Below are 27,212 nucleotides of genomic sequence, written 5' to 3'. Positions count from 1 at the left end.
TAAAATAAGAATGATCTTGAACTTAATGTAAACACTTTAAAAAATATTATCCCAGTATTTTCACTTTGAATTAGGATTCATTATTTGCATTTCAGGTACCAGTCAGTGGCTCTGATTAAGGTCAAGACCTTTATTTTCCTTGACCATACAGTCAGAGATGCATCCTAAGAATTAACACTCTAACAAGGGTGTGAGAAACAAATATAGTTGGAGGAGGCATTAGGCTTCTATTTTATGGGAGGGAAAACTAGCATGAAGACTGAAGTGACTTGCTGAGAGTAAAACCAGGAGTCACTGGGACAAGTACCCATCTTTCATCAGTCATACACTATGAGAGCAACACAATTCCTCTTTCAAATGCTACTTCTTTTTGTCATGTCAGTTTTCTGTCTTGTTTCCACTCCTGACAGAAAGCAAAGTAGCGTAGACTCAAGGAGAAAGTCTATTCATACTGATTGAACTCCCAGGATTCTTTTGAGTAGTTAGTAACATTAAGTATATATAAAGCACCATTCGAGCTGTTGGAAGGAAAGAAATGATGATACAAAACCATAAAAAGCTGTTTATGTGTAATGTTGTAGTCTAAAAGTTCTTCAATTTTTAAAAGGAAAAGTAAGATGCCAAAACATTCTCTTAAATCCTAGAAATTGTTCTTAATTGAAATAGAAATCTTCTATAGGGTGTGGGCTCCTAATAAAACATTAGCAAAGAGGAGTGTGGAACTAAACTTACTGTCAAGAAATCATGTTTTTGTCTGATAAATAGGCACTAGCAGCTGTTTTTACAGCTGGGAGATTCCCTCTAACCATAGGACCAGACAAAGTCACTTCTTATCTTGAACCCTCCAGGTTGTCTTGAACAATGGTAGAATGGATGAAGAACTGAAAGAAATGTTGAAATTGCACCTTTTCTTATGGTAAACGACAGTATTATTTGCATTCTTCCCAGTCTTCTTCCATGTGCTGCCCACTTTTTTTTATGTGCTATAGTCTGTCTTCAAAGCACCTCGATAAAGGACATGCTCAGGACTGCACTTCTCTTAGATTCTGAGCTCAACTGCCTCCTCTGTCAATACAGACAGGTTATCAAGGTTATATGCAAACTTCATCCCACTGGCCCAGAATAGCGGAACCACAAATTATGGTAACTTCTCTGGGCATGACGGGAACAGGCAGCCCCACGCTCACCCTGCCGCCGGTCTCCACATATTTTCTCGACACATGTTTCTAACTGCAGCACCATGAGCACTTGAAAAGTCTTCTGCCTGCTTTGCCGGCTCCTAACAAGCCGCTTCAAAGACTTCAGGCCTCTCTTCTCTTCTCACATGCTAACCCATTGAATGGCCACATGCTTGTACCTGTAATGCACTCACAGAAGACGATTGAGAGAGTTATGAAAGTGTTACCAACTACAGGTGAAAATAATTATGTAAGGGATCTTTTTCCTTGAAGAATATCATAAAACAATAATATTTTGAGCTATCAATAAAAATAAAGTTGTGCAATAAAATGGGAAGTTCCAAGCTCCCTTCTTCCCTCCAAACAGTTAGCAGCAGCCTCTAGACAGGAGCATGGAATGGCCTTGACCAGAGTCAGCATTGCATGGCATGGACCTGCTCTAAAATAGCTCTAACAAAAATCCAGCCTCAGAGAAAAATGCAGAAGATAAATCCTGTGACTATAACAAGATTGAGCTTATAAACTCAGCATCTCTCTTCAGTGAAGTGATTGTTAAGACTATGGCTTCAATTTCTGTCCTGGGGCCTTTTCAAGCTGATTAGGTCATTGTTTTATAAGTTTGACGTTTATTCAGGAAGAGATTGATTCAAAAACGGAGCACATATTTTAGCTGGTCAAGAGAATACATGGCACAAGATTCTATCTGTCAGTGTGTGAGATGATGTCCATTGAAACCCATGGACGCTTCACTGAGATTGCCTTCTTCATGTAGACATTCTTCAATGGGCTTCAGCTGGTTAAAAATACACAGTCTGTCCACTTAATGTCACTGTCCAGGAGAGGTTGTTTGTCCCAGGTAGTATTTCATGCGCTGATAGCGGTCTTTCTGAGGGAGGAAGTGTCCATGATGAAAGTATTTTTCATCCTAATCAGGGCAGAGCAAAGGTGTGATGCTGCACAGCCTCTCCCTCTCACGGGGAGGGAGGTGCATATTTGTGTCTAAGTCTAGGCCACGATGCTGCCTTTCTCTAGCAGCATGAAGTGCTCAGGATCATTGAGCAATGCAGAAAGTGCAAAACACTAAGTAGCTGTTAAAACGTTGGAAACTCTATACCTGGACTGTCAGCACGTTCATCCTCTTTCTCCCCGTCCTGTAACAAGAGATAGATTTCCCAACACACACTTCTAATCCTCATTGCAGTGGCACAGGGAGACGAGCAGCAAAAGGTGGGACTGACTGTGGATGCCACGTGTACAGGCATGGGGAATCCACGCAAAGCCACACACAATCGTGACTTAGACACAGTGGTTTAGGGACCTGGACAGTCGTCCTGGGGCATGAAAATCCTAGCAAGATCAGCTTCAGACAATCCAGACCCTGGAGACCAGAGGGAAAATCTGGAGCAAAGAAGATGTACCTTCAGTGCAAGAGCATCCGGTAAGCTGAGGTGGAAGAGGACGAGATTGGAGAACGCTTAAGCAAACTGGACACAAACAAGTCCCTGATGGGCCTCAATGGAGTGCACCTTCAAGCACTGAGGAAGCTGGCAGACTGAACTTGTAAGGCCACTCTCCATAATCTGTGAATGATCATGTCACCATGACATGAGGAGAGAGGTGACTGAGGACTGGAGGACAGCAAATCCACCTAGACTTTAGACTTCACACCATTTGCCAGAAGAAAATCCTCATGGAGAAGCTGAAGCAGCATGGACTGGATGAGCAGACAGGGAGGTGGACTCAAAACTGGCTGAACGGCTGTGCCAAGAGGATGGTGACCAAGCCTAGTGTTCAAATGGCTCCAAGTCTAGTTGGAGGCCTGGAACCACCAATGAACTTTAAGACAAGGGGCACTGCCAGCAGCTGGAGGGAGGTGATCCTTCCCCTCTGCTGTGCTCTGCTCTGGGCTCCCCAGTGCAAGACAGACATGGCCATATTGCAGAGAACCTCCACCCCAGTAAACCACCCAGTGGTCCCCCCAGGTTCTGCTGGGAGTCAGAATGTTGGTCAGTTGGCCTTTCTCATTCCGGCCACTCTCTACTCTGCAGGGAGGCTCTCACCGATGCCAAGATGGTGCTGAGTGCTGACATACGGTCAACCTGGGGCTGCAAGAGAAACGGGAGACGTCTTCTCCTCCTCCAGGAGGAAATGGTCATTGCCAAGGACATCAAGCATGGAGAAAGGTGCCAGAGCCATCCCATAGTCAATGTCAGCAATAGCTCTCTCTTCTGAGCCAAGAACAGTTCCTCGTAAATGGTGTTCCCTGAAGAAAGAAAACCGAGTCCTGCCTCTTCCTGCCATTGTGGGTTTGACAATGCTTTCTGATTCCGTCGTTGCAGGTTCCAATTTCCTGTTACTGGTTGCAATAGTGCCACTCCTGGGATCCACACTTGAATTCCAAAATAAATGGATATTTTATCTCTCCTGACTGTGTCTGCTAGACTATATTCTAGACAAAGCAGACATTGTTTTGTCATAAATCGTGGTGTCAGGCAAGGCCATGCTGGAGAGAAGCCCCGCCCCCTGCCCAGGAGGGCTCCGCCCACGTTCCATTGGGCTCCAAGTCATGCCTGGTCCTGCCTTTGTGGGTTTATCAGGGCTTTTGACTCTGTCGTTGCAGGTGTCGATTTCCTGTTAAGGGTTGAAGTGCTGCGACTCCTGGGCTCCTGCACGTGATGTCCACAATAAAAGGCCATTTTCTCTCTTCTGACTGTGTCTGCCATACGATCTTCTGGACTAGGTAGAGGTTGTTTTGTGATGAATCGTGGTGGAGGAGCCTGGGATTGTCTCTTTCCCCAGAATCTTTTCCAGCAGTCATCAGGGCTGAGTTGAGAGGCTTTAGGAGTCAAGGCAAAGCACAGAGTCAGAGAGGAGGGTTGAGGTTGGAAGGCACCTATGGAGGTCATCTGGCCCAAGCCCTGTGCTCAAGCAGGGTAGTCTAGAGCACGTTGCTCACGACCATGTCTCCTTGGGTTTTGAATATCTGCAAGGCCGGTGACTCCACAACCTCCCTGCACAACAGGTGTCAGCGTTTGACCCCCTGCAACTGTAAAAAGTTTTCTTGTGTGCAGATGGAATATCATGTGTTTGAAGTGGTGCCTATTACGTCTGGTCCTCTCAGCAGGAGCTCTTGAGAAGGGTCTGGCTCCCTCATCTTCATTTCCTCCCAGCAGGTTTATAGACATATATTGATAATAGACCCCCTCACACACAACTTCCCCCCAGGTTTTCTCTTCTCCCAGCTAAAGTATGCCAGCTTAAAAGCACCTGGGAAAATGGTGTTTCCCTGAGTCTCATTGTCTTCTGTGTAATTGCCCTGGTTTTAGCTGGGACAGTGTTAGCTCTTCTTTTTAGCAGCTAGAAGAGCTCCGTGTTTTGGTTTTACTCAGAGACTCGCTCTGAGAAGAATGCTGATAGCAAGTTGATGTTTGTGGTTGGACATGAAACTCCAAGGACTTTTCAGTGTGCCGGAGTGCAGAAGCACGGCAGGATAAGGGGGGAGCATAGTTGGGACAAGGGGGACACGATTCCCCTTGTGATTTGTGGTGGAACTTAAGATTGAGGGCCAAACTGGCCAATTAGTATTCCATATCATGCAGTGTCATGCCCAGTATAAAAGTGAGGGTCAGCCGAAAAGAAGGGCTTTTGCGCGTTGGCTCTTTTGCCGCTTCTGCTCTTTTAGGCTTGCTGCGCTTTTGCTCTGTTGCCTTTTTTTCTCTCTCTCTCTCTCCCAGTACTCCCACTCTCGGAGTACTATCTCTCTCTCTCTCCCCCCCTCTATTTCGGGGCCTCGCATTCGTCCGGGATTGCAGTTTCGGGACGAGACGGGCTTCGCATACGAGGGGGTGGTGAGCATCTACACTGTGTATTAAATCATCTGTATTAAATTTTTCTTATCTCAACCCACAGGTTTCCCGTTTATCCTTTAATTCTCTCCCTCATTCCTGGGGGTGGGGGAGGGTGAGTGACCGGTTGTGTGTGAGGTTCGGCCTAACCCACAACAGTAATGTATGTGTGGCTGGTGTGTCCACCATCTTCTATAGCTGACAGTTTGTGTGGTGAGGAAAGCCAGGGAACCACCCTGCAGCTGAGTTCTTGGAAGATACTCCACTCTGACCTGTCACACGCTGAGTCTCTCTCAAATGCTCCTGCCTCTTCTTATGCTTTGGTGCTGAGCTAAATGCTGTCAGACCTAGCATTAGAAAACTCGGAATTCCCCGTCCAGACTCTACAGCTGCTGTTGGACCTGTTCATGTATCTTCATCCTGACTAATATCTCTTTATACTCTTCCCCAATATTTTGCTTCAATTTGGCTTTTCTTTCTCTTTGGGCAAAGATTTAACAACCCCAGCATCACTTGTCTACTAATTGAACTTAGTTTTAAACATGTGGTCCAAAACCCACCTGAAGTTGCCCACACAGAATATCCTGGAGAGGGCATGATCTTTTTGCAATAATCCGGAGATGTCAGGTGTTCACACGAACCAATAGTTATGGTACGGTTCAAAAGGGCAATTTGACTTTCAGTCAGGGAATTGTTACACTTGCTATCAGCCTTACTAACATGAAACATAGAGCTAATTCCCCAGGTTATGCACCATTCTAAGTTTCCCATGTATTTCCAAGACCCTTCTTCCCCCTCATTTGGGAGAACTGCCCATCTCTCACTGCACAACAGTCTGGAGGAACAGCTTTATTCTCCAAGCTTGCAAATTGATTAAGAAGATGGCTGATAATATGTGTGGTGAGGAAAGCCAAGGAATCACCTTGCAGCTCAGTTCTTGAAAGATACTCCACTCTGGGCTGTCATTCCCTAAGTCCCTCTGAAATGCTCCTGCCTCTTACTGCGCTTTAGTGCTGAAGTCAATGAAAGGCCAGTGCAGCAGCATGCACAGAGGACCATCAGCCGAAGGGATCTTCTTAAGCTGCCTCCCAGGTGACAATCTATTGAGGATGACAGGTGATGATGACACTTCAGTGCCTTCTTCAGCATACCAGTGGCACCTTAGCATGAGAATTTGGGCATGAGTTCCCAAGCAGTTGCTCACACTGGTCTCCAGGTAACTGCAGTGCTGCAGAGGAAACTTTGAGCTGCAGAAATGGCTGGAATATGATGGCCCAGGCATATGTGGTGGGATGAGCAGACTGAAAACACAGCTGGGCAAGGGTGTCAGAAAGGACTACAGCACAGGTCATAGGAGATGAGAGTAAGTGTCTTGATGGTGCTGCAGACACACAGAGCCGAACTTGAGCACACTAGAGTATGTCTTTCAAGCCTTCCTCTCTATCCAGCAGAGAATCACAGTCCTACAACACGTAATTCAGAGCATTTATCTCTTGCTCTGAGTTGCCTTCAGAAGTCACTGGTTCCTCTCTGTTAACTACTGCAGGAGTCAGCAGAGACTAGCCCTCCTGAGCTGAAGTTGGTTTTCAGGATCTGCGAATAGGACTTCCTATGTGACTGGTAATATTACAATCTGAACATCTCTTTCTGACTTGAAACAGATCAAAATATTGCATTTTGGCAGTGCCCTCAAATAAACTAAACAAACAAAATATTTTTAACCATTTCAGTTGGGATTTGTGAAAAAAATTTTCAATTAAATGAAAATTTAAGATGTGCTCTTGCCAGCTGGACTGCAGTTTGATCAGTATCAAATATTCTAGAGTCAAATAGTTTCAAAAGAAAATAGTCTGTGTTCTGTCTGAAAAAGGTCAGCATGAAATATTCTGCTATTGTGAAAGGTTTTGCTTTTCATTTTCTCAATTAGAAAATGTCCTTGAAAACGATATCTTCCTGCAACCAAGATTTCCTTTTGATTAAATGACATTTTTTGATGGAAAATCTTCTAAGCAAATATAAAATTATTAGAAAATGTGGCCAGCTCCAATTGCTCCTGTGTGACAAGAGTATGCCAACAGATCCTATCTTGGAGGGCAGCTGGAAAAAAAGAGGTTGCCTGGCCTTTCTTCTTTGTTTGATGATTGAACAAGTCACGGGCTACTTGGAAGTTACTGGTAAGAGTTCACAGGTAAGGCTCCAGAAATGGTCAAATGAACTAATTAATCAAATGAAATAATAAAGTTAGATGAGGACAGGTTGTAACAGGTAGAGTAATTTCAGTTCCTTTCCAGAATACTGCAAAAACATGAAGAATGGGATAAACAGATATATTTGTGTGGAGCATATAGGGTGGGAGAAATGGTCTACAGGCCCATATAACATGATAGACAGTGGTTTATCGAGGTGTTTGCCGACACTCCAGAATGGAAAGGAGTTTTGCAACTATGTGCATATGTACATCACTCTAGTTGAACACATAAAATTTTATTGAGCAATTTGTTGAACCAAAGACTGCCTGCATTTTCATATCTGTCTCCTTTCTTGCTTAGAGAGCATCTCCACAGCTTTGATGTGATGAGGGAAGTTGGCATATCAAGAATTTGCAGTGCCTCAGTCTGCTACCAGATTCAACATCAGTCATTGTTCTCAAGGCTTGGGTCACATAATTACTTTCAGATATGACTGTTTCTGCAGCTTCTACTTAACTGACTGTTTCCAGAAGTGCCACTATTAGGCATCTTCTTAAAAGTTCTTTTCCTTTTGCATGCAAGCAAGTGTTCAGCCTTCATGAGATGTTTTGGGTTAGTTATTTCATGATTCAGTTTTGTGGGTTGACGTTGGCTACCAAAAACGTTTGTCCCTTGCATACCTGTGGCATAGGTGTTTCTTGGCACTATTGGAGCCCATCATCCCTGACATCACTACTTAGAGGTACAGGAAACTGGGACTTGGGATTCCCAGTCTTCTGACTGAAATCCAACAGACCAACCCCTTCTGACTTTCCAGTGTTTCACAGAGGAGTAGAAATCACGAGTAGTGACAGAAAATTCCTGAGATCATCCTTCCCATGGGGATGCTGGTAGACTTTTACCTTAACCACACATGCCAGAAGACCCTGAGGAAAGAGATTGGTGCAGTAGTTCATACTCACTTTTTCCTCAGGGATGGAATAAAAGTTTTGCTCCCATCCCTAATCTACACAAGGGTTGTATCTGTCACCCAGGCGATGGAGTGGGGCACACAGCATACTGGTGATATGCCATGGGGTTTGGCTATGGGTGACCCAGGTGACAGGACACTGGCTATAGGATGCTTCTCATCACACCCAGATTGGGAGGTTAGCATCTGTAGCTGATGATATTCGCTGTTCCCCCAAAGGGCTTGGGAGCAGGAGGGAAACACTCTTTTTACTGTATCATGGGCTGAGGAATTTGTAGCTTCCATGAGAACAATGGAGCATTGCAAAGCTGGAGAACTGCCTGCAATCTGCCACCAACCCAAATGAGGACACAGCTAAAAGAAGGAAGGAGGGAGGGATATGCAGTGCTAGATCTTCACTGTGAGAGACAAGAAGAGAATTTTCTACCAACCCCAGGGGACTGTACAGACCATGCTGCAACACAGAAAGCTGTTGGACAGAGGCCAAGAGGAAGGTCCTGTCCTACCTAGACAATGGGAATGGGGGTCATTTTTCTAAAGACTATTTTATTTTAACCTCTCATGTGAGATTTTCCTGTTCAACTATCCACCTCCACTAGTCACAGCTGGGGACACTTGAAACTGCTTGTTGTGGCCCAAGAAGTTGGTTGAGCACAATGCTGTGTGACTATATCCATGCTTTAGAGACCTCTGAGAGAGCCTCTTTGACATCCAGTGGCTGCTGACTGTCCAGCAGTATTTTTGCATGCTTGCTACATCCTTTATGTCAGTGTAGCAGTTGTACCTATGTCCTTTCTGGTCTCTTCAGTGGCTTACTTCCCTGATGTGATAGTTTGATGTGTGTGGGGGTGTTCTGGTGGCAGGGGAGGGGATTTGCTCCCTGTGCCACCAGATCTGAGTCCCATCCCCCCTGGGGGAGGTTGAGCCAAATTGGCGCCTGTGATAGTTTGATGTGTGGGGGGGTGTTCTGGTGGCAGGGGAGGGGATTTGCTCCCTGTGCCACCAGATCTGAGTCCCATCCCCCCCCCGGGAGAGGTTGAGCCAAGGCGGCGCCTCTGCGAATTGCCCTATTTAAGTTGGGACAAAGGGGCGGGAAAGGGCTTTTTGCTCAGGAGCGAGGAGAGAGCAGGAGGGCGCTGCCCTCGCTCCCGGCTCCCGGCCGAGCGGCCGCTCGGGCCCGGGCCGGCGCCATGTGCTCAAGATGGCGCCGGGGGAGCCGCATGGGGGACTCGGTAAGCGCCCCACTCCCGGGGTGCCCGCCGGGCCGAGCTTCCCCAGAGAGGATTAAGATCTAAGAGAAGACAACCACAACGACCGGGTCAGCAAAGATGAAGCAGGAGGAGGTGTACTGGAGCTGAGGCTTCCCTTGCAAATCGGTGTGAGATTGCAGGCGGCCCCCCTGCAGCCAGGGTGTACTCGGCGGAGCAGCGGCCCACTCGTGGCCTGTGGAGAAACCCACGTCGGGAAGGAGATGCCTGAGCCCAGGAGAGGTCGTGGAGCAGGGGATGCGCGACCAGGTACTGTTGATAATGGGGCATGGAATGCACGACGAGGTCGTGGAGGCATCTGGAGACCGTGGGACGACCCACGCCGACGCGAGTGGCAGCAGCTCCCTAAGAGGCCGAGACTGGTAAAGCCCGAACTGGTGCGATCCATGGGGAGGATTGCAATCCTGCGGGCAGGACTTACTTTGGAAAAGTTTGGGGACTTTTTCTTTGTGAGTAGGGGATCCACCGAAGCAAGGGAAAAATGGTGTAAAGACTCCTCCTCCTTTAAGAAAGGAGCGGCAGTGAACAACATGGATGAACTGACCTGTACTCCCCCATTCCCTGTCTCCCTGCGCCGCTGGGGGGAAGACAGAGCCAGGAACGAAAGGAAAATAGGGGGTGGGGAGGTGTTGTTTTAAGATCGGGCCTTGTTTTCTCTTTCTCCTCTCAAGTAACCGGTTTCGTTCCCTTTTGTCTTTTGTTTAGTAACTGTTAATAAATTGTTTTGTTTTTTTTTAAGAAGATAAGCCTGAGTCATGTTTTGCCCGAGACCATGGTTGGTGGGTGCTCCCTTTTCGGTTCTTGTCTCGACCCTCAGTCCAAAAAAAAAACCACGACAGCGCCTCTGCGAATTGCCCTATTTAAGTTGAGACAAAGGGGCGGGAAGGGGCTTTTTGCTCAGGAGCGAGGAGAGAGCAGGAGGGCGCTGCCCTCGCTCCCGGCTCCCGGCCGGGCGGCTGCCCGGGCCCGGGCCGGCACCATGTGCTCAAGATGGCGCTGGGGGAGCCGCATGGGGGACTCGGTAAGCGCCCCACTCCCGGGGTGCCCACCGGGCCGAGCTTCCCCAGAGAGGATTAATATCTAAGAGAAGACAACCACAACGACCGGGTCAGCAAAGATGGAGCAGGAGGAGGTGTACTGGAGCTGAGGCTTCCCTTGCAAATCGGTGTGAGATGGCAGGCGGCCCCCCTGCAGCCAGGGTGTACTCGGCGGAGCAGCGACCCACTCGTGGCCCGTGGAGAAACCCACGTCGGGAAGGAGATGCCTGAGCCCAGGAGAGGTCGTGGAGCAGGGGATGCGTGACCAGGTACTGTTGATAATGGGGCATGGAATGCACGACGAGGTCGTGGAGGCATCTGGAGACCGTGGGACGACCCACGCCGACGCGAGTGGCAGCAGCTCCCTAAGAGGCCGAGACTGGTAAAGCCCGAACTGGTGCGATCCATGGGGAAGGATTGCAATCCTGCGGGCAGGACTTACTTTGGAAAAGTTTGGGGACTTTTTCTTTGTGAGTAGGGGATCCACTGAAGCAAGGGAAAAATGGTGTAAAGACTCCTCCTCCTTTAAGAAAGGAGCGGCAGTGAACAACATGGATGAACTGACCTGCACTCCCCCATTCCCTGTCTCCCTGCGCCGCTGGGGGGAAGGCAGAGCCAGGAACGAAAGGAAAATAGGGGGTGGGGAGGTGTTGTTTTAAGATCGGGCCTTGTTTTCTCTTTTCTCCTCTCAAGTAACTGGTTTCGTCCCCTTTTGTCTTTTGTTAAGTAACTGTTAATAAATTGTTCTGGTTTATGAAGAAAGCCTGAGTCATGTTTTGCCCGAGACCATGGTTGGTGGGTGCTCCCTTTTCGGTTCTTGTCTCGACCCTCAGTCCAAAAAAAAAAAACCACGACACCTGATGAGACTGTTATTCTGTCATGGCTGTTAATCTGCTCGTAATCAAAGCACTTTAGTAATAATACAAGCTGTTGCTTCATGAATCCATTTTTGAAAGAAAATTTATATTACTTAGCCTGCATATTGGCTCATTCAAGCATTTATTTATTATCATCAGTCTTGCCTCTTAGCTATGTGTCAAATATGCCAAGAATATAGTAGGTGTTCTTAAAATATAATGGATAAACCAATTCCAGGACAGAATGAAGAAATGTGGCCCCAGTTCTAAATGTGAGTCAATCACAGTCCCCTGGGTGCTTGAATTGTCCTTCAGTTTAGGCGAAATTCAAAGAGAAGAGTTGCAACTTCTTCTGGAAGAGCACCTGCAAAAATGGTGGTCAGCCCACATGCTTGTTGTCTTTTTGCTTTGATTTGCACGAGGAAAATGTAGTTTCTGTGGGCCATGCAGCAGGTTTGTGGAAGAGGTAGGGGTAGCAGGCAGTACACTGGAGGGCAGAGCTGCCTTTCAAAGGGACCTGGACAGGCTGGAGAAATGGGTTGATACGAACATCATGAAGGTCAGTGAAAGCAAACATGAAGTCCTGACTCTGGGTTATAATCACCCAGTCTTGTGAAGTGTGTGAGGGAGTTAACCAGGACTCAGCAGGTACCCCTGCAACACAGGAGGCCAACTGGCTGTATCTGCAAGAGTGCAGCCAGCAGTATGAGGGGAGTGATTATACTCCACTCTACTTGAGACTGGTGAGATCTTGCCCAGTCTGAGGCTTCCCAGTACGAGAGACAGAGGAACAAACCGAAGTGAGTTCAGTGGAGGCCACCAAACTGGTTGAGAGGCTGAGGACAGTGATATGTTAAGCCAGAGGATGAATAGGTGAAGGGTAGGTCTTACCACTGCTAATGGCTACCTAATAGGGCAGTGCTGAGGAGATGGAGCTTCTCAGAGGTGCACTGTGGAAGGGCAAGATGCAGCAGAAACAACTGACATCAAGGCAAATTCTCATTCGATGTAAGGAAAACATTTTGCACCACGAGGATGGTCAAAGAGTGTGGGATCTCTGTCCCTGGAAATATTCATAATTCATCTGGATGACCTGATCTATTTGGCCCTTCAGAAGTCCCTGACAACCTGAGTTATTCCATGGTCCTATATGCAGACCACCATCTCTAATTCCTAGAGATTTCAGATGACAAGATGACTCCAGAGAGTTGGTAGACAGCTTGGGTGAGCTGCCAGTCCCTGTAGGGCAGAACAGACTCTACTAAGGCTTATCTAAACACATAGAGGAAATCCATAGCCAAGCTGGATCAAGACATGCCTTCCTAGGGGCCGGGTCCTTTCTGCTGCAAAACAGTGGGCAGCATGCTGCCCTTAGCATGTATCAGTACCACTTCCATGCACCATGATCAGCGTGCCCCCATCCAATGCTAGCAAAAGATGCACAGAGCAAAGGTGACAGGGAGAAAAAAACAGCAAACAGCTGACTCAAAAACATATAGCAGGGAAGCAGGAAAGCCTAGCTCTCATGATCTGTTGTTGGTTTTGTAGGTGATCATTGACCAATAATGTTGGGTTTTGTTCTGTTGAAATCCATTGTCCATTGCAGCATTCTCCTTGATGGAGAAAAAGTCAATTGATTTCTGTGTCTTTCTGTTCAATATCTCATATACACATATATGTGAGATAGGTATATGTATGTGTAAGTATACGTGTATATATGTATGTACACCTATGTATGTGTATGTATATGTATGTATGCACGTGTGTCTACATATAAGGCACTGACGAAGAAATGGCATGAGTGTGAAAGAGGGGAAAATATACTCTGAGTTTCCTGGAAGGACAAATTGAATCTGAGAGATACGCAAATACCTGACCTTGTATGGGGAAGGGAGGACTAGTGTAACCCACCTGGTGCGTCACTTCAGATGCTTTACCTTCACACACACACAGTCTGTTACTGGTCAGAAAAGTCTGCAGAGGGAGGGTTTTGACCACAGAAGAGTAGCCCACTGTAGAGTCATTGCCCAAGAGAAGGTGGATTTCTCCCCAGGCACATGGCACTGTGGTTGTGTGCAATCATAGATTGGGTATTGTGAATTACAGACTCTCTCCTACCCACCATCTCATAAAATCTGTCTTCCAGACCCCTTTCCCACCCTTCTGCTTCCTTCCACAGACAACACTATCCTGAAATAGCTAGAGCAGCCTGTCATAAGTACACTTGGACATGTCCCAAGAAGGAAAAGTGTCAGCACGAAGGACTAGCACCTAACTTCTGACCATTGAACGCAGCAGGGGCACCAGAGCTGGCTCATGGTTGATGAATATGCGACATAGGTTGTCCTCACCATAAACTGCAACAGTGTGTCAGCTCCTGCTGTCACTCCCTTGACATGGCTGTGATCCTGATGTCTGCAACACTTAGTCCTGTCCATGATGCCTGAACCAAAACCCAATGTTCTGTGTTGCACAAGAGAAGTTGAACCACGGGTTGCAGTGACCAGACTGCCTGAGGAACCACACCGTGTTTATAATGCAGCTGTGAGCAAAGCCACGCAGCCAGCAAAGAACATCCTTTGTGCTGGACTGATACAGAAAGCAGAGCCCGTGCACGATTTTGAAAAGGATTGGGTTTGTTTAGTGGGGAAAACTGACACTGTTCTTGTTGTCCATTTCCATTTCTGCCTCTTGCCTTGGATTTGAGGTTGTCTAAGCCCAGGACTAACTACTTGGACAGCATCTTTGCCCTAAAGAAACCAGGCACGTAAAAACCTCTCCTAGGTACAGCCCTTCCGCAAATAATCACCCTGTGGTCTTGTGTTGCTAACAGGCAAGTGTAACAAACTCTGAGACTAATGAAACCTGTTCTCCTTCAGACTGTATCATGGCCTGTTGTGCACTCTGACAGAAGCTCTACCACTCGTTGGGGCTTTCAGTAGTCTGAGTGTGGGTTCTCTTATGTCTAATGCACAGTGCACTCTTTCTTTGTGCCCTTTTGCTGGGGGCAATGATTAGGCACATGTCTTCTGTTGCACTGCCCTTTATTTTAAAGTTTCTAGGCACATAATTGTGTTAAAGGTGTCCACACCCTCTGTAAAGTTCGATTGAAAATGGTTACTAAATAAAAAGTCATCAAGTCCACAGGTCCCTCAGGTCAGAAGCACCCTCTGGCCAGTCATCATTGTATGCACTGATGCAGGAAGAAATTAAGGGGAGATTATAGAGGACCTGCCGATTGTTGGCTGCCTGTGGATTTCCTTTGCAGCTCACCAGGTGGCATTTCCCAAGCTGTAACAGAAGCATGACAGCCAGCCCAGGGAAGGTGATGCCATTGTCATGGGCAGACAGGCTGGTGTCTGCCCCTCATCTGTTCCAGCCTGGGTGTACACTGATGCTCCCAAGCAGCCTCACTCTGCCCTCTTCTTGCCTTAGCAGGGAGCTCTCACAAGCTAGCTGTATGGTGGGTGTTGCATGGAAGATGGGAGAAATTAATTTCAGACTGACGGAGCAATAAAAAATGCTCAAGGCTAGCAAGATTCCCAAATGAAGGCATCGAGAATCAATGTGGGTATCAGGGGGTTATGAAATCCTGTCAGGTGGTAGATGTAATGTGCAATTAGTCTCTGACCCAGGCACATTGCTGAGAGTCTCTCTGCTCCCTTGAGCTCTGAGACTTTCACAAAGAGGATTTTTTTCCTTCCAGTGAGTCTCCAGCACTCCCCATGCGTCTTTTGAGGTTAATCCACAATGACATCCTACATTATACGATTAAGCGGGAGCCTCCCAATCCTGGACTTTACAGGTTGATATGTTCCCTTGTAGTAAATCTTAGCTATCACTACAGCTTGTCATATGGTAAAGATATCAGTGCTACTTCTTTGATACCTCCTAACTGAGCCAATATGGGATGAAGGTCTCACTTCGGAAAGGAAGGTAAGCAACAAGGCAAGCTGTAGTCTTTGGGAGACTGGCTTCTCTTCTCTCTCTTTGGGATGGCAGAGCTCTTTCTTAAACTAAACAAGATCTCTGTATGTCCAAACACAGGAGGGTAGAGCACTTTGCTACCCCAAAAGTGATGTTTATTAAAAATAGAGTTGCCTTTAAGCCTGGAGAAAGCATAAAAGGAGCAATGGCTTCTGAATAACAGGTAGGATTAAGGGGCAAGTTCAAGCTGAAGTGAATGACAGATACATTAGCCCAGTTTCAAAAAGCTGTTTTGAAAAAGGAAAGCACTCAGAGTCATTTTCTTGGTGTCCCTCTATAGATAAGCAAACTTTCAGGGTCTATCTTTACCTGTCAGTACTTCCTCCTGACTTCTCCCAATTAATTATTCACAGCAGATGTAGGATCCCTGTCTCTCCTTACAAACCGAGAATAAACATCATCAACAAGCAGCCAACAATGAATAACAACTGTCTGCAGAGTGCTTTCCTAGTTCAACAATTGCTGACAACATTCCATAGTCAGTCTTGAATGATATGGCTCTGTCATGGTTTGGGGGGGGCGGGGAGGGGTTCTGGTGGCAGGAGAGGGGCTTTGCTCCCTGTGACCTCCCTGGTTTTGGAACCGGGTTAGACTTGGTTCTGGCCACCAGATCAGACTGCCATCCCCCTCGGGGTTAAGCCAATCAGCGCCTCTGCACATTGCCCTATTTAAGTCAGGACAAAGGAACCAGAAAAGGTGCTTTGCCCAGGAGCGAGGAGAGAAGGGAGGGGGGCACTGCCCTCGCTCCCTGGCTCCCAGATGGGCAGCTGCCTGCGTCGGGCCGGCACCACCCACTGAGGATGGCGGTGGCGGAGCCGGCTGGGGAACTTGGGGAGCGCCCCACTCCCGGGGTGCCCACTGGGCTGAGTTCACCCGGAGAGGACTGAGAACTGAGAGAAATGGCCGCATCGACACCAGGTCAGTGAAGATGGAGTGGGAGGAGGTGTGTGCCGGAGCTGAGTTTCCCCTGCAGCTGGTGGTGAGACGGTAGGCGGCCCCCTGCAGCCAGGACGGCCTCAGTGGAGCAGAGACCCACTCGCAGCCCGTGGAGGGAAGATGCCTGAGCCTGAGGATGGTCGTGTTGGGATGCATGACAAGGCAAAGAGGCATCTGGAGTCTGCGTGACGACCCACACCGGAGTGAGTGGCTACAACTCCCTGAGAATCCAAGACTGTGGTAAAGCCTGCACTGGGGCAATCCATGGAGAAGGATTGTTTCCTGTGGGCTGGACTCACACTGGAGAAGTTTGTGGATTTTTCCTCGTGAGTAGGGGATCCACTGGAGCAGGGGAAAAGGGTGTAAGGACTCCTCCTCCTTTAAGAAAGAAGCAGCAGTAACAGCACAGAATGAACTGACCTGCACTCCCCCAGTCCCTGCCCCCTGTGCTGCTGGCAGGAGGAGGTAGAGCCGGGAGGAAAAGGAAAGGGCGGGGGGGGGGGGGAGGAAGGTGTCGGTTTTAAGATCTGCCTTTGTTTCTTTTTATCCTCTCACGTAACCGGTTTTGTTTCCCTTTGTCCTTTTAAGTAACCACCAATAAATTGTTTTGCTTTTAAGAAAGCCAAGTCTGTTTTGCCCGGGACCACGGTTGGTGGGTGCTCCCTCTGTTCTTGTCTCGACCCTCAGTCCCTTTATTATATTTTTCTCCTCTCCACTTTACTGGAGAAGGAGAGACTGTGTGAGTTTTAGTTGCTGGATCAGCCTAAAACCACGACAGGCTGTAAGCAGCAGGAGTATTTGCTATAGCAATTTATGAAGATATTCCTCTATTTGACTGTGATTTCACAGTTTATACAGATTTGTACACTGTGGCATCACTCAGAAATACCAACATCATCTGGGTAAGGCAGATGCACATACTAGTCTTTCTGCCAAATTTGCCTCAGCGTACAATAGGAAGTTCGCGCCAGATTTGTTCTGGCTGGGGAAGGCAGGTGGGACCTGCTCTAACACAGAGCTTGTATGTGGAAAGATAAGATGACAGCTTATTTTTTAACGCATCTGAATCAGTGGAGCACTTGTCAGCCCATGGGCTGTGGCAGTCTGGAGCTGGTCCTCGGAAAGCAAAAGCTAGGGGTGCGGTTTCAGTTGCAGTGTGGGTCACGCAGGCTGTACTTCGTGAATAAAAGGACATGAATCTCACACGGCTGTTCAGTTTCAGAGCTGTGTTTCCAGCTTAAGCAACAGGGACTTGCAATTTCATGTGCACACAGACCCTCCTACCTTCTGCTGCTGAAAAAGGCTAGAAATGCCCCCATGTGTGTTTGAAAAGCTGTTTCCTGGCTTTGCCAGCCCCGGGTTTTCAGTAACATCAAGCAACACAACAGGCAGCCCAGGGCAACACTTTTACCTTTGGTTCTTGCTGTTCCTTTTACTCTCAGTTATCTTATGGGAGCCCAAACCAAGTCTCTCTCAGCTCTTTCTAGCTGGGCCCATCAGGATGGCAGGACTTTACGCATCTCCCAAGTTGATGCAGAAAGAGGTACTGGAATGCAGTAGGAAAACTTACTTCCACAGCTGGCACATTCAGAAGTATCACTGCAGATAGTGAGATATAAGCACATCCAAAACCAGAGTGAGCCTCTCTTTCTTCAGGGAGGCCATGTACGCATGCAAACCTGAAAGTGTTTTATGTTCCTTATGTGCATGTGAACGTACACTGACTTCTTGTGAAACCATATGTCTTTGCAAGGTCATACCAGTCAGCTGCTCTTCTCCTCCAGTTCTATGAAGGTCAAGCTCCACTCTGCCAGGATGACCCCACTGATGTGCTGGCCTGAGGCTGCTGGACAAGGACACGCCACACACCTACAAGAACGTTTATTTAAGGTGCACAGGTAAAGTAAAGATAAATCCTAAGATCTGTCTCTGCAACAGGCTGCTTCAATGTCTCAGATGGGTGGTAATTCCTCAATCCGGTGCAGTGAGGTGATGTGGAGAGTGTTTTGAGAACCAAGGTATAGAAAGGCAGCAGCTGCAATGCTGTATGGGCCCCTCACAGCCCACTGCAGTCTTCTTGCAGGAAGAGAATCCTTCAAGGCAAATGTGTCCTCCTGCAACCTGTGCAGCACCAGTGCACCCCACATGGTCTTTCTCACGCGGTCCTCCTTGCTCTTCCACCAACTGCCCCTGCTTGGAGGTGGTTCCTCTGTTTCAGCCACATCACAGCATGTGGCAAACCCAAAGCCTGAGCTGAGGAAACCCTGAGTCAAATGCCACCTCTGCAGCATTTCCTTCAAATTTCTCCTTCCTTCATCAGAACCTTCCTGACATTGAGGAGCAAACTTGTCCCACCCAGCTTCAGAGGTCCTTGCTCAGCAGAAGCTCAGACTGTAGCGCTGGTGTCAGTGGCACTTTCTAGTCTGAATGCCATAGATTTTTCTTTAAAGGGTTGTATCTGTTCTGCCGGCCAGAGATGCTGCAGTGGGCTGTGCCGGCATCACTTACCTTAAGAAGAGACAGGTCGCTGTTCAGCTCCTGGCTGACCCACAGCCCTGGGTAAATACCCGCACTGCAGGCATTCAGCAAACTGGACCCGTATTAAGGCATGAAAGCTATCAACAGGAGCTTTATCCCCACTTTGGGCTGCAGTGAGGCCCAGGTCTACCTCCCTGGGACACAAGACCCCTTTAGGTTCCCTGCTAATCCCCCTGAACTGCCATGCCAAATGCCAGCCCCGTGTGGCATGGTGGGTTGCTCCAGCATGTGCAGCACAGAGGCACATCCTCTACTTTCAGCCAGCTGATGCTCTCAGGAGTGCTCTTGATAGGCAGGTCTTTCCTACAGTGCTGCTCCTGTTTACTATCCCTTGGGGGTTCCTGGAGACATGCAAGTCTCCAGTTTGGGATGCTATCTTTAACGCTGGGTTCAAATACTTCTAAGGCATTTTTCAGACTGCCCATCCAGGAAGGTTTCTTCTAGTTCCAGAGCTGGCTTTTGCTTCTCAGGTCAATATTTAGCCTGCACAACAATCATCAAAAATCATAAGTCCAATCCCTCAACCACAAGATTGGTTTAAAAATTACATTGTTATTATTTTTGGACATGTATAATGACCTTGGAGTCTCTGTATTTGCTTTCTAATTTTTTGAACTTCAGGTTAAATTCAGATAGGGGCTAAGAAATATTAGCTTCTCTCTTTTTAAATGAAAAACCCTGAGTTTCTTCTTCAACACCACGTGCCCCAAAGTTCAGACTCAGAGAGAAGGAGTTAATTCCCCACAAATCATGCTGACATAAGGGAAGAGCATGTTACTCTCGGCAATCCACTTCCTCGGCTGCATGGTTCTTCAGGCTGATCTGTGTTCAGGGGCAAAGCAAAGGAGCCCGTAGTGACAGCCAAGTCCTAACTGAAATGTGTTACCTCACCCAAATTCAAGCTCACTGGGCACCTGTGTGTTGCAAAAGAAAATATGTGCGCTCACAGGTCTCACCGCTTATCTTGCACGCTGCGGCATTTAGGGCCTTCACACAGGGGTAGGGTGGTGTCCTGGGAGAGCTAGCTTGAACCCCAATCATCATTCTCCTTTCTTGCAATGAACCACACCCAAACACACTTAAATCTGAGTTATTTAGCAAATGGATACAAATCCATTGGGGTTGATGTGTGGTGCTCAGCTTTGAGGTCTTGGATGGGGCTTATATGGTCTCCAAAGACTCCCAAGGTGGTGACAGATGGAATAGGAGCCTATGCTCCCCAGCCTGGATGTCACTCAATGGCTGAGTGAGGCGAAAGCTCTGCTGGCAAAGCACAGGGCTTTTGCTGTGAGTCGATCCCTCCCACTGATACTCAGCTCCCAAGGACCTCCAGCCATGCATGTCATCTCCCCAGCTGACTGGCTCAGGAGTCACCATGTGGAAGGGCACACAAAAACAAATGGGAAAAGGACCAGATGGAAATATCTTCATGTAAGTTAAATAAATAATCAGTATTTCCAGTCCTTGCCTTTGCTTGTTAGATAAGGGCTTTCCTAGGCTGAGACAAGGGCTTTGCTGGACTCAGACAAGGTTTTCTCTCAAACAAGGCGTTACTACGTTATGAACCGAGGCAAGGTGAGATCTGGACTGAGATACATAAGTCCAGGCTTAGCCTACATGACCTTGTTGTGATCCAAGTCTAGTAATACCTCACTCCACCCTTAAAAACAACCATGAAAGAAACTTCCCGTTCTTCCTGAATGGGAAGCACAGTTTGAAACGGGGCAAATGTGAGCCAAAGCATTCACGGCCACCTGATTTCCAGGGAGAAGTGAGGCAAGGATTGCAACACGCATCCCAGGTTGGTTTTTAAAGCCATGACACACTGCTTTGGAGAGCCTGCTGTAAGCACTGTAGCTGGAAACCTTGTGCATCCTCCTGGAAAAAAAGACAAGGAGGCAGCAAATTGTGCCCTTGTCCCTCACTTACCCAAACCCAGATACTGCCCACTGGGGCAAATACAGAGTGGGGACTCTAACTTTCCCACTCACTACCACCTTGCTTCAAAGGGAAGGGGTCTCCATGGCAGTTGCTAGGAAAAAAAGTTGAAGGGGAAGAACCAGAGAATTTATTTTTAATAAATTTTAATAGGGCAACCTGGCCAAAGACCTGCATTTACTGAGTCCTCAGCTTTAGCAGTGGCTGAGAACTGATGAAGATGACTACAAGTACATTGGTAGTCTCCAGGCTTAGTTTGAAGCCCAACAAATCAATGCAAAAGAAGAATTGTCAGTGACTGCAATAGGCTTTTGGGTCCAGGTACAGTATGGGATGGTCCATACGGGTACTTCTCCACGTAGCTGAACTCAGGGTACTGGGGCAATTTTCACTCAAATGCTTCATATCCGTCCAAAGAAAGTGTCACACAGAGCACCAACAGCTGTATACCATGTGTTTTAATAAACTGTATAACTAGCAGAAAAATAGTTTTGAATGTGTTTGTCCTCCTCCCCCCTAAAATAAAAATACTCAAGTTAAAACCAAAATAGCGTCAACCCCAAAACAGAAGAAAAATATTGTCCCGGAGCAAAGCTGACACACCATACAGAGTTGGAAAAAAAGGTCTTTGATGACATTCTTGGGTAAAGAAATTTTGTTTGTAAAACACAAAGTAGTGAATAATAAAATGCTTATTGTTTTGATCAATTTATCTCTCTCTCTCTGTATATATATATATATGCAGATACATATATATCTATATTGATATACCCTTGGTGGGATGAAATGGTACATCTATAAGACAGAAAAAATAAAAGGGTGACTGTGGGGAAGGAGTAAAGAAGAAAATAAAGGTATCGTTTCAGTCAATGAAGTAAGGACAATGCTCAATTCCCTTACAAGGTACCATGGCACTGCTTATCGAGGGATATGCTTGTCTCTCCACGGCTATGCTATGTCCTTGGTCCATGGATGAGCTATGAGTTTGTAATCTGAGTGGTCGCCTTCACTGCTCTGTGTATGGGCAGTACCTCAGAAATGTATGAAGCATTCCTTCCCCTGGTTAATTCCCATGCTTTACCATGATTTTTAATTTAAAATTGATTAGCATTTCAGTTTGCATTTTTTCCCCTGGGTTTCTTGCATTGACTGCTGTGCAAGTCTCCACAGTAAGGCAGAGCAACCTAGAGGAGCAATATGCCACCGGAATGTGCCGTTATCACAACGTGACTGGATGAAGAATTCATTTTACAACGGATCCCATGCTACTTTGACCTCATACTCAGTCTGTGGAGCTAAGTCATGCAGTAACCTTGGCTGTTCTGCATTGGGTGGGCCTGTGGGTCACATCTTAATCCAAAAACAAGGATAGGAAAGAAAAAATATTTTTTATTTCCTTTTCTCCTTCCATGGAAACCTACCCACACAAGAAGAGTAGTCAATACCCTTCTACGCTGAGGTCTCTGCTTCACTCTTAGGCAAATGAGTCCTGCGTTCAAAGAAAAGAAAACATATTCTTCCTCCTGTTGTTATATTGCTCTTTCAGAGAATCAGCCACTGTCCATGCTCTCCCAGATCTCAGTGTCGTGCTTAACAAGCAAACTAAGCACAAGCTCATGCTGGCTGCAAAGTTCAGGTGACCAAGAAGGTATTAAGAGAACAGCTCAGTTTGCCAGCTTCTTGTAAACACCACATTGCAAAGAAGGCAAAGGCAAAACACCAAAACAACCCTCTCCACATCTCCCCCAACCTCCTTCCTTCTGCTTTTCTTTCTTTCTCTCTGTTTTTCTTTCTCTCTTTCACTCTGTCTCTCTTTCTTTCCTTCTTTCTTTCTTGTATGGGGGTTCATGAAGAGAAGTAAGACTTGTGCATCACAAATGATGGAACTATCCCCACCTCAGCGATCTCTCCACTCTACAATAGTGCACAAGCCCATCTTATCCTGTACCTGCCCCCAGAAGGTGTCTGTTTGTCTCTTATCATTTGGAAAATCATGCAGTCTGATCTGCTGGGGAGTTCTGCAGTGCAGGTGACTGGTGGCTGGTTCTCCTCCTTTCCTGAGGCTCATAAGTGATTGTTTTTGGACAGATAAGCAATAAGAGCCACAGCCACCCCAACGTAGATGCCAGTTCCAATTGTGATAGACAGGACAGCCAGGAAGAGTGCTCGCCGGGAGCTGGAGCTTGCATGATGGAAGTCCCCCTTGGCTACTGCTTTGTTTGTCTGCAAGATACACAACAACAACAATGCAATATATTTATTTGTTTTATCTGGAAATTAAGATGCGATGCTCATTTCTTGGCTAAAACATGATCCTAGGATACGACAATAAACTGGCTGGAAATCAGATACTTTTTTAGTTGAATGAAGTTATTTGCACAATTAGGATGATGATGAAACCAATAGTATCTCAAGTGGTACTTTTAAGTGCCTTTAGGTTTAAACATATCCTAGGATTTAATACTATGCATCACAATGACTTCTGAGACGGCTCAGCCTGCCCTGAGAACATGGACAGATGGGCCGTGAGCCAAGGGTCTGCCATGTCCCCTCCAGACACAGCTACAATCCTGCTTTTGTGAAGTGGCTGGATTCCAGCCTGGCTGGGGAAGGTAACAAGGGAAAAGCCCTTTAAACATGTCACTTGCACAAAAACATTCTTCTGAGTTAGGTGAAATGTTCGATCTGTTCTTACCTGGACAAGAACAAGAGGGGCTGAATCTTTCCTTCCAGCACAGTGCTTTCGAGTATACTAACTAGGTGGAACTACTGGTCCAAGTTCCCCACCACAGAAAGGCCAGACACCACCAGTTACCTGGCATCCTCATACCTCAGGTCTGAGCTTTAGTGCAGGACAAACACCTAGGAAACTAGGGCTGGTAGACGCTCTTTCAGCCTTGATTCAGATGAACTCTTAGGCATACGAGCAAGGCAGTTCCCTTGACTATCCGAGGGATGACGCACATGCTTAGTGGGGCCATTGGTGTTGGAGCCATGGTCTTCTCTCTTGGGGGTGGTGCATTCAGCCGGATGCATCAGCTGGAGGAGGAATTTCCATTTGATGTTAAAGTGCATCTCTTGCTATGGTTCCCAGTAGCTCAGAAGACTAATCCAAAGCTCCGGTAACTGTATCACATCTTCTATTTAGCTTTGAGTACTCAAGCAGGTGCCTTGAATTCAACCTGATCAGCTGGAGTTCCCAAAGTTATATGCACGGCATTTAGGCTTGAGCACAATGAACCGCACAAAGTTACAGCTTGTTAGTACAGCTGTCAATAACGGACACAGAAAGCAGAATCACAGCTGGATGAGGATTGTCTCCTGTGATGATCCCACAGTCACACTAACATCAATGGGATGGAGTTTGAGAAGTATTCAAATATCAGTTCTTCTAACGCACCTTCCAGGCACCTTCAAGCCCAGGAGCCAAGACAAAGCAAAATCCCGGCTCAAAATAGGCAAACGAAAGCTAAAATTAGGCAGGACTGATCCACTCATTGACAAGACCACCTAATGCCCTTTCAGTGGGTCTCAGTGACCCTTGCAGCGTGATGAAAGGAGGACATCATTTTTATAGACCGTGGTGTGGTATCAGCAGGGTCAACCAGCAGCCAGTAACAGATCTGTCACCTACAAGAAAGGTCTTGTAGAAGCCTATGAGCTCCACAAGTTCTGACACAGCCTTCGTTCCCTCGTTACAATGACTAAGGAATTTGTAATGCTTAATTGTATTTCTCCACAACTACAATTTGTTTGGATTTGCTGAGACGCTTTCTGCTTCAGTGTCATCTATTGCTCTATTTTTGTCTTCTTTTTTTACTATCTTGCTACTCTGAGCAATTTACAGCAGCCATGCTGTAAAGTTTCCATGCTTAAAAAAAGGCTTCTGGCCTTTCTGACAAGGACTTTATTAGGAGAACCGTCTCCTCTCATTAATCAACCTAATTTTTTAAGCATAATGCCTTATAAATGTTACAGGCAGAAGCAATGTCAAATAATACATATTAAAAAAGAGACAGACTAGGCTGCAGGCAGGAGGAAAATTATCATTTCGAAACAGCAACATATAAACAACTCCTTGGTTTACACCTAGTGTCATGTCCTTTAGTTTAGATGTGGAAGGTATCCTACTCTCTTCGCTAAAGATGTCCGGCCAGGCAGGGTGACCAGGGATTGCATGAGCTTCTTGTCTGAGACCACTCAAAAGAAGAGTCCTTTCTGGAAAAATGCAAGAGGATTTGGGGACCATGGAAATATTTCTTAGGGTCGCGTAAAAGTCTTGGCAAGGAAAGCAGAGAAAGCTTTAGAAAGAGTCAGTCATTCAGCTGTTCTTAAAGATTTTCTTCAAGCATCTGCTACCCATCACAACATTAATAAAAGGCTTGAACAGAGAGGCTTCTATTCACAGAAGTTAGGTAGGATTTGTCAGGCAAAGGTGAATGCACAGCACTGAAGCTATCTGAGCCTTTGGATAAAGTGAGGTAAACAGTTACAACCTCTAAAATGGAGAGAAAGTTTGAAAATGCTGGAACATTTCAATTTGACACTTCTGAAACGTGTTATGTTCTGAAAAATTCTGCAACATTTTGGGTTGACCTCTTTTAAATAAAACTTTGTACGGTTTCAAAACAGTATTTTTTTCACATAAAAATAGATGAAATGTCAAAGGGAAAAGAAACCATTAACCAAAATGTCAAATAAAAAACTTGACAGTATGTCTTGATTGGATTCAATAAGAGGTCAGATTTACCCAAAATTATGTGTTGAGCGACTCAAAGGGATTCAGAAGGCTGATTTGTCAAGCACTAATAGCCTTTTTTCTGATAGGATCTTCAACCTAGCAACAAACCTGCTCCCAAAGAACAGCTTTTTTTCTTGATGAGCTATTTGAGGACAGCCCTGACCTTTGTGAAAGGAATTGACCTGTGGTGGAAATCCAGCTTCTTGTTGAAATGTTCAGTCCAGCCAAAACCAGTTGCTTGTATTAGCCATGTGCTGCCACAGAGCTGCTGAATTTTGCAGCTCCTGTCATCACAATATAGCTTGAATTTACTTGGGGAACAGGTCTGCGTTTTTACCGTTCTAGTTTCCAACAATTTACCTAATCCGAGTGTGTTTTCTTTCTTTCAACCTAATGCATATTTGTGATTGAGCAAAATCAAATCCCTCCTATATCAAATTCTGAATGTAGAGCGCAATGGTAAAGGCACATGGGAAGGACAATTTTATATTCATAGAATCATAGAATCATAGAATGGTTTGGGTTGGAAGGGACCTTAAAGATCATCTAGTTCCAACCCCCCTGCCATGGGCAGGGACACCCTCCACTACACCAGGTTGCCCAAAGCCTCATCCAACCTGGCCTTGAACACTTCCAGGGATGGGGCATCTACAACTTCTCTGGGAAACCTGTTCCAGTGCCTCACCACCCTCAATGAGAAAAATTTCGTCCTGATATCTAATCTAAATCTCCCCTCCTTCAGTTTAAATCCATTGCCCTTGTCCTATCACTACACGCCCTTGTAAAAAGCTCCTCTCCAGCTTTCCTGTAGGCCCCCTTTAGGTACTGGAAAGCTGCTATAAGATCACCCCGGAGCCTGCTCTTCTCCAGGTTGAACAGCCCCAACTCTCTCAGCCTGTCTTCATAGCAGAGGTGCTCCAGCCCTCGGATCATCTTCGTGGCCCTCCTCTGGACTCGTTCCAGTAGCTCCATGTCCTTCTTATGTTGGGGACTCCAGAGCTGAACACAGTATTCACACTTCTTTTGATACAGCCCAGGATACGGTTGGCTTTCTGGGCTGCCAGCGCACATTGCCGGCTCATGTTGAGCTTCTCATCCACCAGCACTCCCAAGTCCTTTTCCTCAGGGCTGCTCTGAACTCATTCTCCGCCCAGCCTGTACTTGTGCTTGGGATTGCCCCGACCCACGTGAAGGATCTTGCACTTGGCCTTGTTGAACTTCATGAGGTTCTCACAGGCCCACCTCTCCAGCCTGTCAAGGTCCCTCTGGATGGCATCCCTTCCCTCCAGCGTGTCCACAACACCACACAACTTAGTGTCATCTGCAAACTTGCTGAGGGTGCACTCGATCCCACTGTCCATGTCACCAACAAAGATGTTAAATAGCACTGGCCCCAGTACCGACCCCTGAGGAACACCACTCGTCACTGGCCTCCACATGGACATTGAACCGTTGACCACAACTCTTTGAGTGTGACTATCCAGCCAATTCCTTATCCACTGAGTGGTCCATCCATCAAAACCATGTCTTTCCAGTTTAGAGATAAGGATGTCACGTGGGACAGTATCAAATGCTTTGGATAAGTCCAGGTAGACAATGTCAGTTGCTCTTCCCCTATCCATCAATGCTGTAACCTCATCATAGAAGGCCACCAAATTAGTCAGGCAGGATTTTCCCTTAGTGAAGCCATGTTGGCTGTCACCAATCACCTCCTTATTTTCTATGTGC

The 27,212-nt window shown here is 46.7% G+C and overlaps 1 protein-coding gene across 1 annotated transcript in view; it reads right to left on the bottom strand.

Moving 5' to 3' along the window:
• Positions 1-22,807: 22,807 nt before the first annotated feature.
• The window catches only part of SYNDIG1 (synapse differentiation inducing 1), a 76,585-nt gene continuing 72,180 nt past the window's right edge, over positions 22,808-27,212 (bottom strand). The window contains exon 3 of the mRNA XM_086630507.1: positions 22,808-22,966. Coding sequence (XP_086486633.1) covers positions 22,808-22,966 — 159 coding nt within the window. The remainder of the gene's footprint in view (positions 22,967-27,212) is intronic.

This window comes from Tauraco erythrolophus, chromosome 2 (assembly GCF_009769465.1).
Source record: "Tauraco erythrolophus isolate bTauEry1 chromosome 2, bTauEry1.pri, whole genome shotgun sequence".
Lineage (NCBI taxonomy): Eukaryota > Metazoa > Chordata > Aves > Musophagiformes > Musophagidae > Tauraco > Tauraco erythrolophus.
The sequence above is the reverse complement of the archived record's forward strand: the minus strand, read 5'-3'. Positions and strand labels throughout refer to the sequence as shown.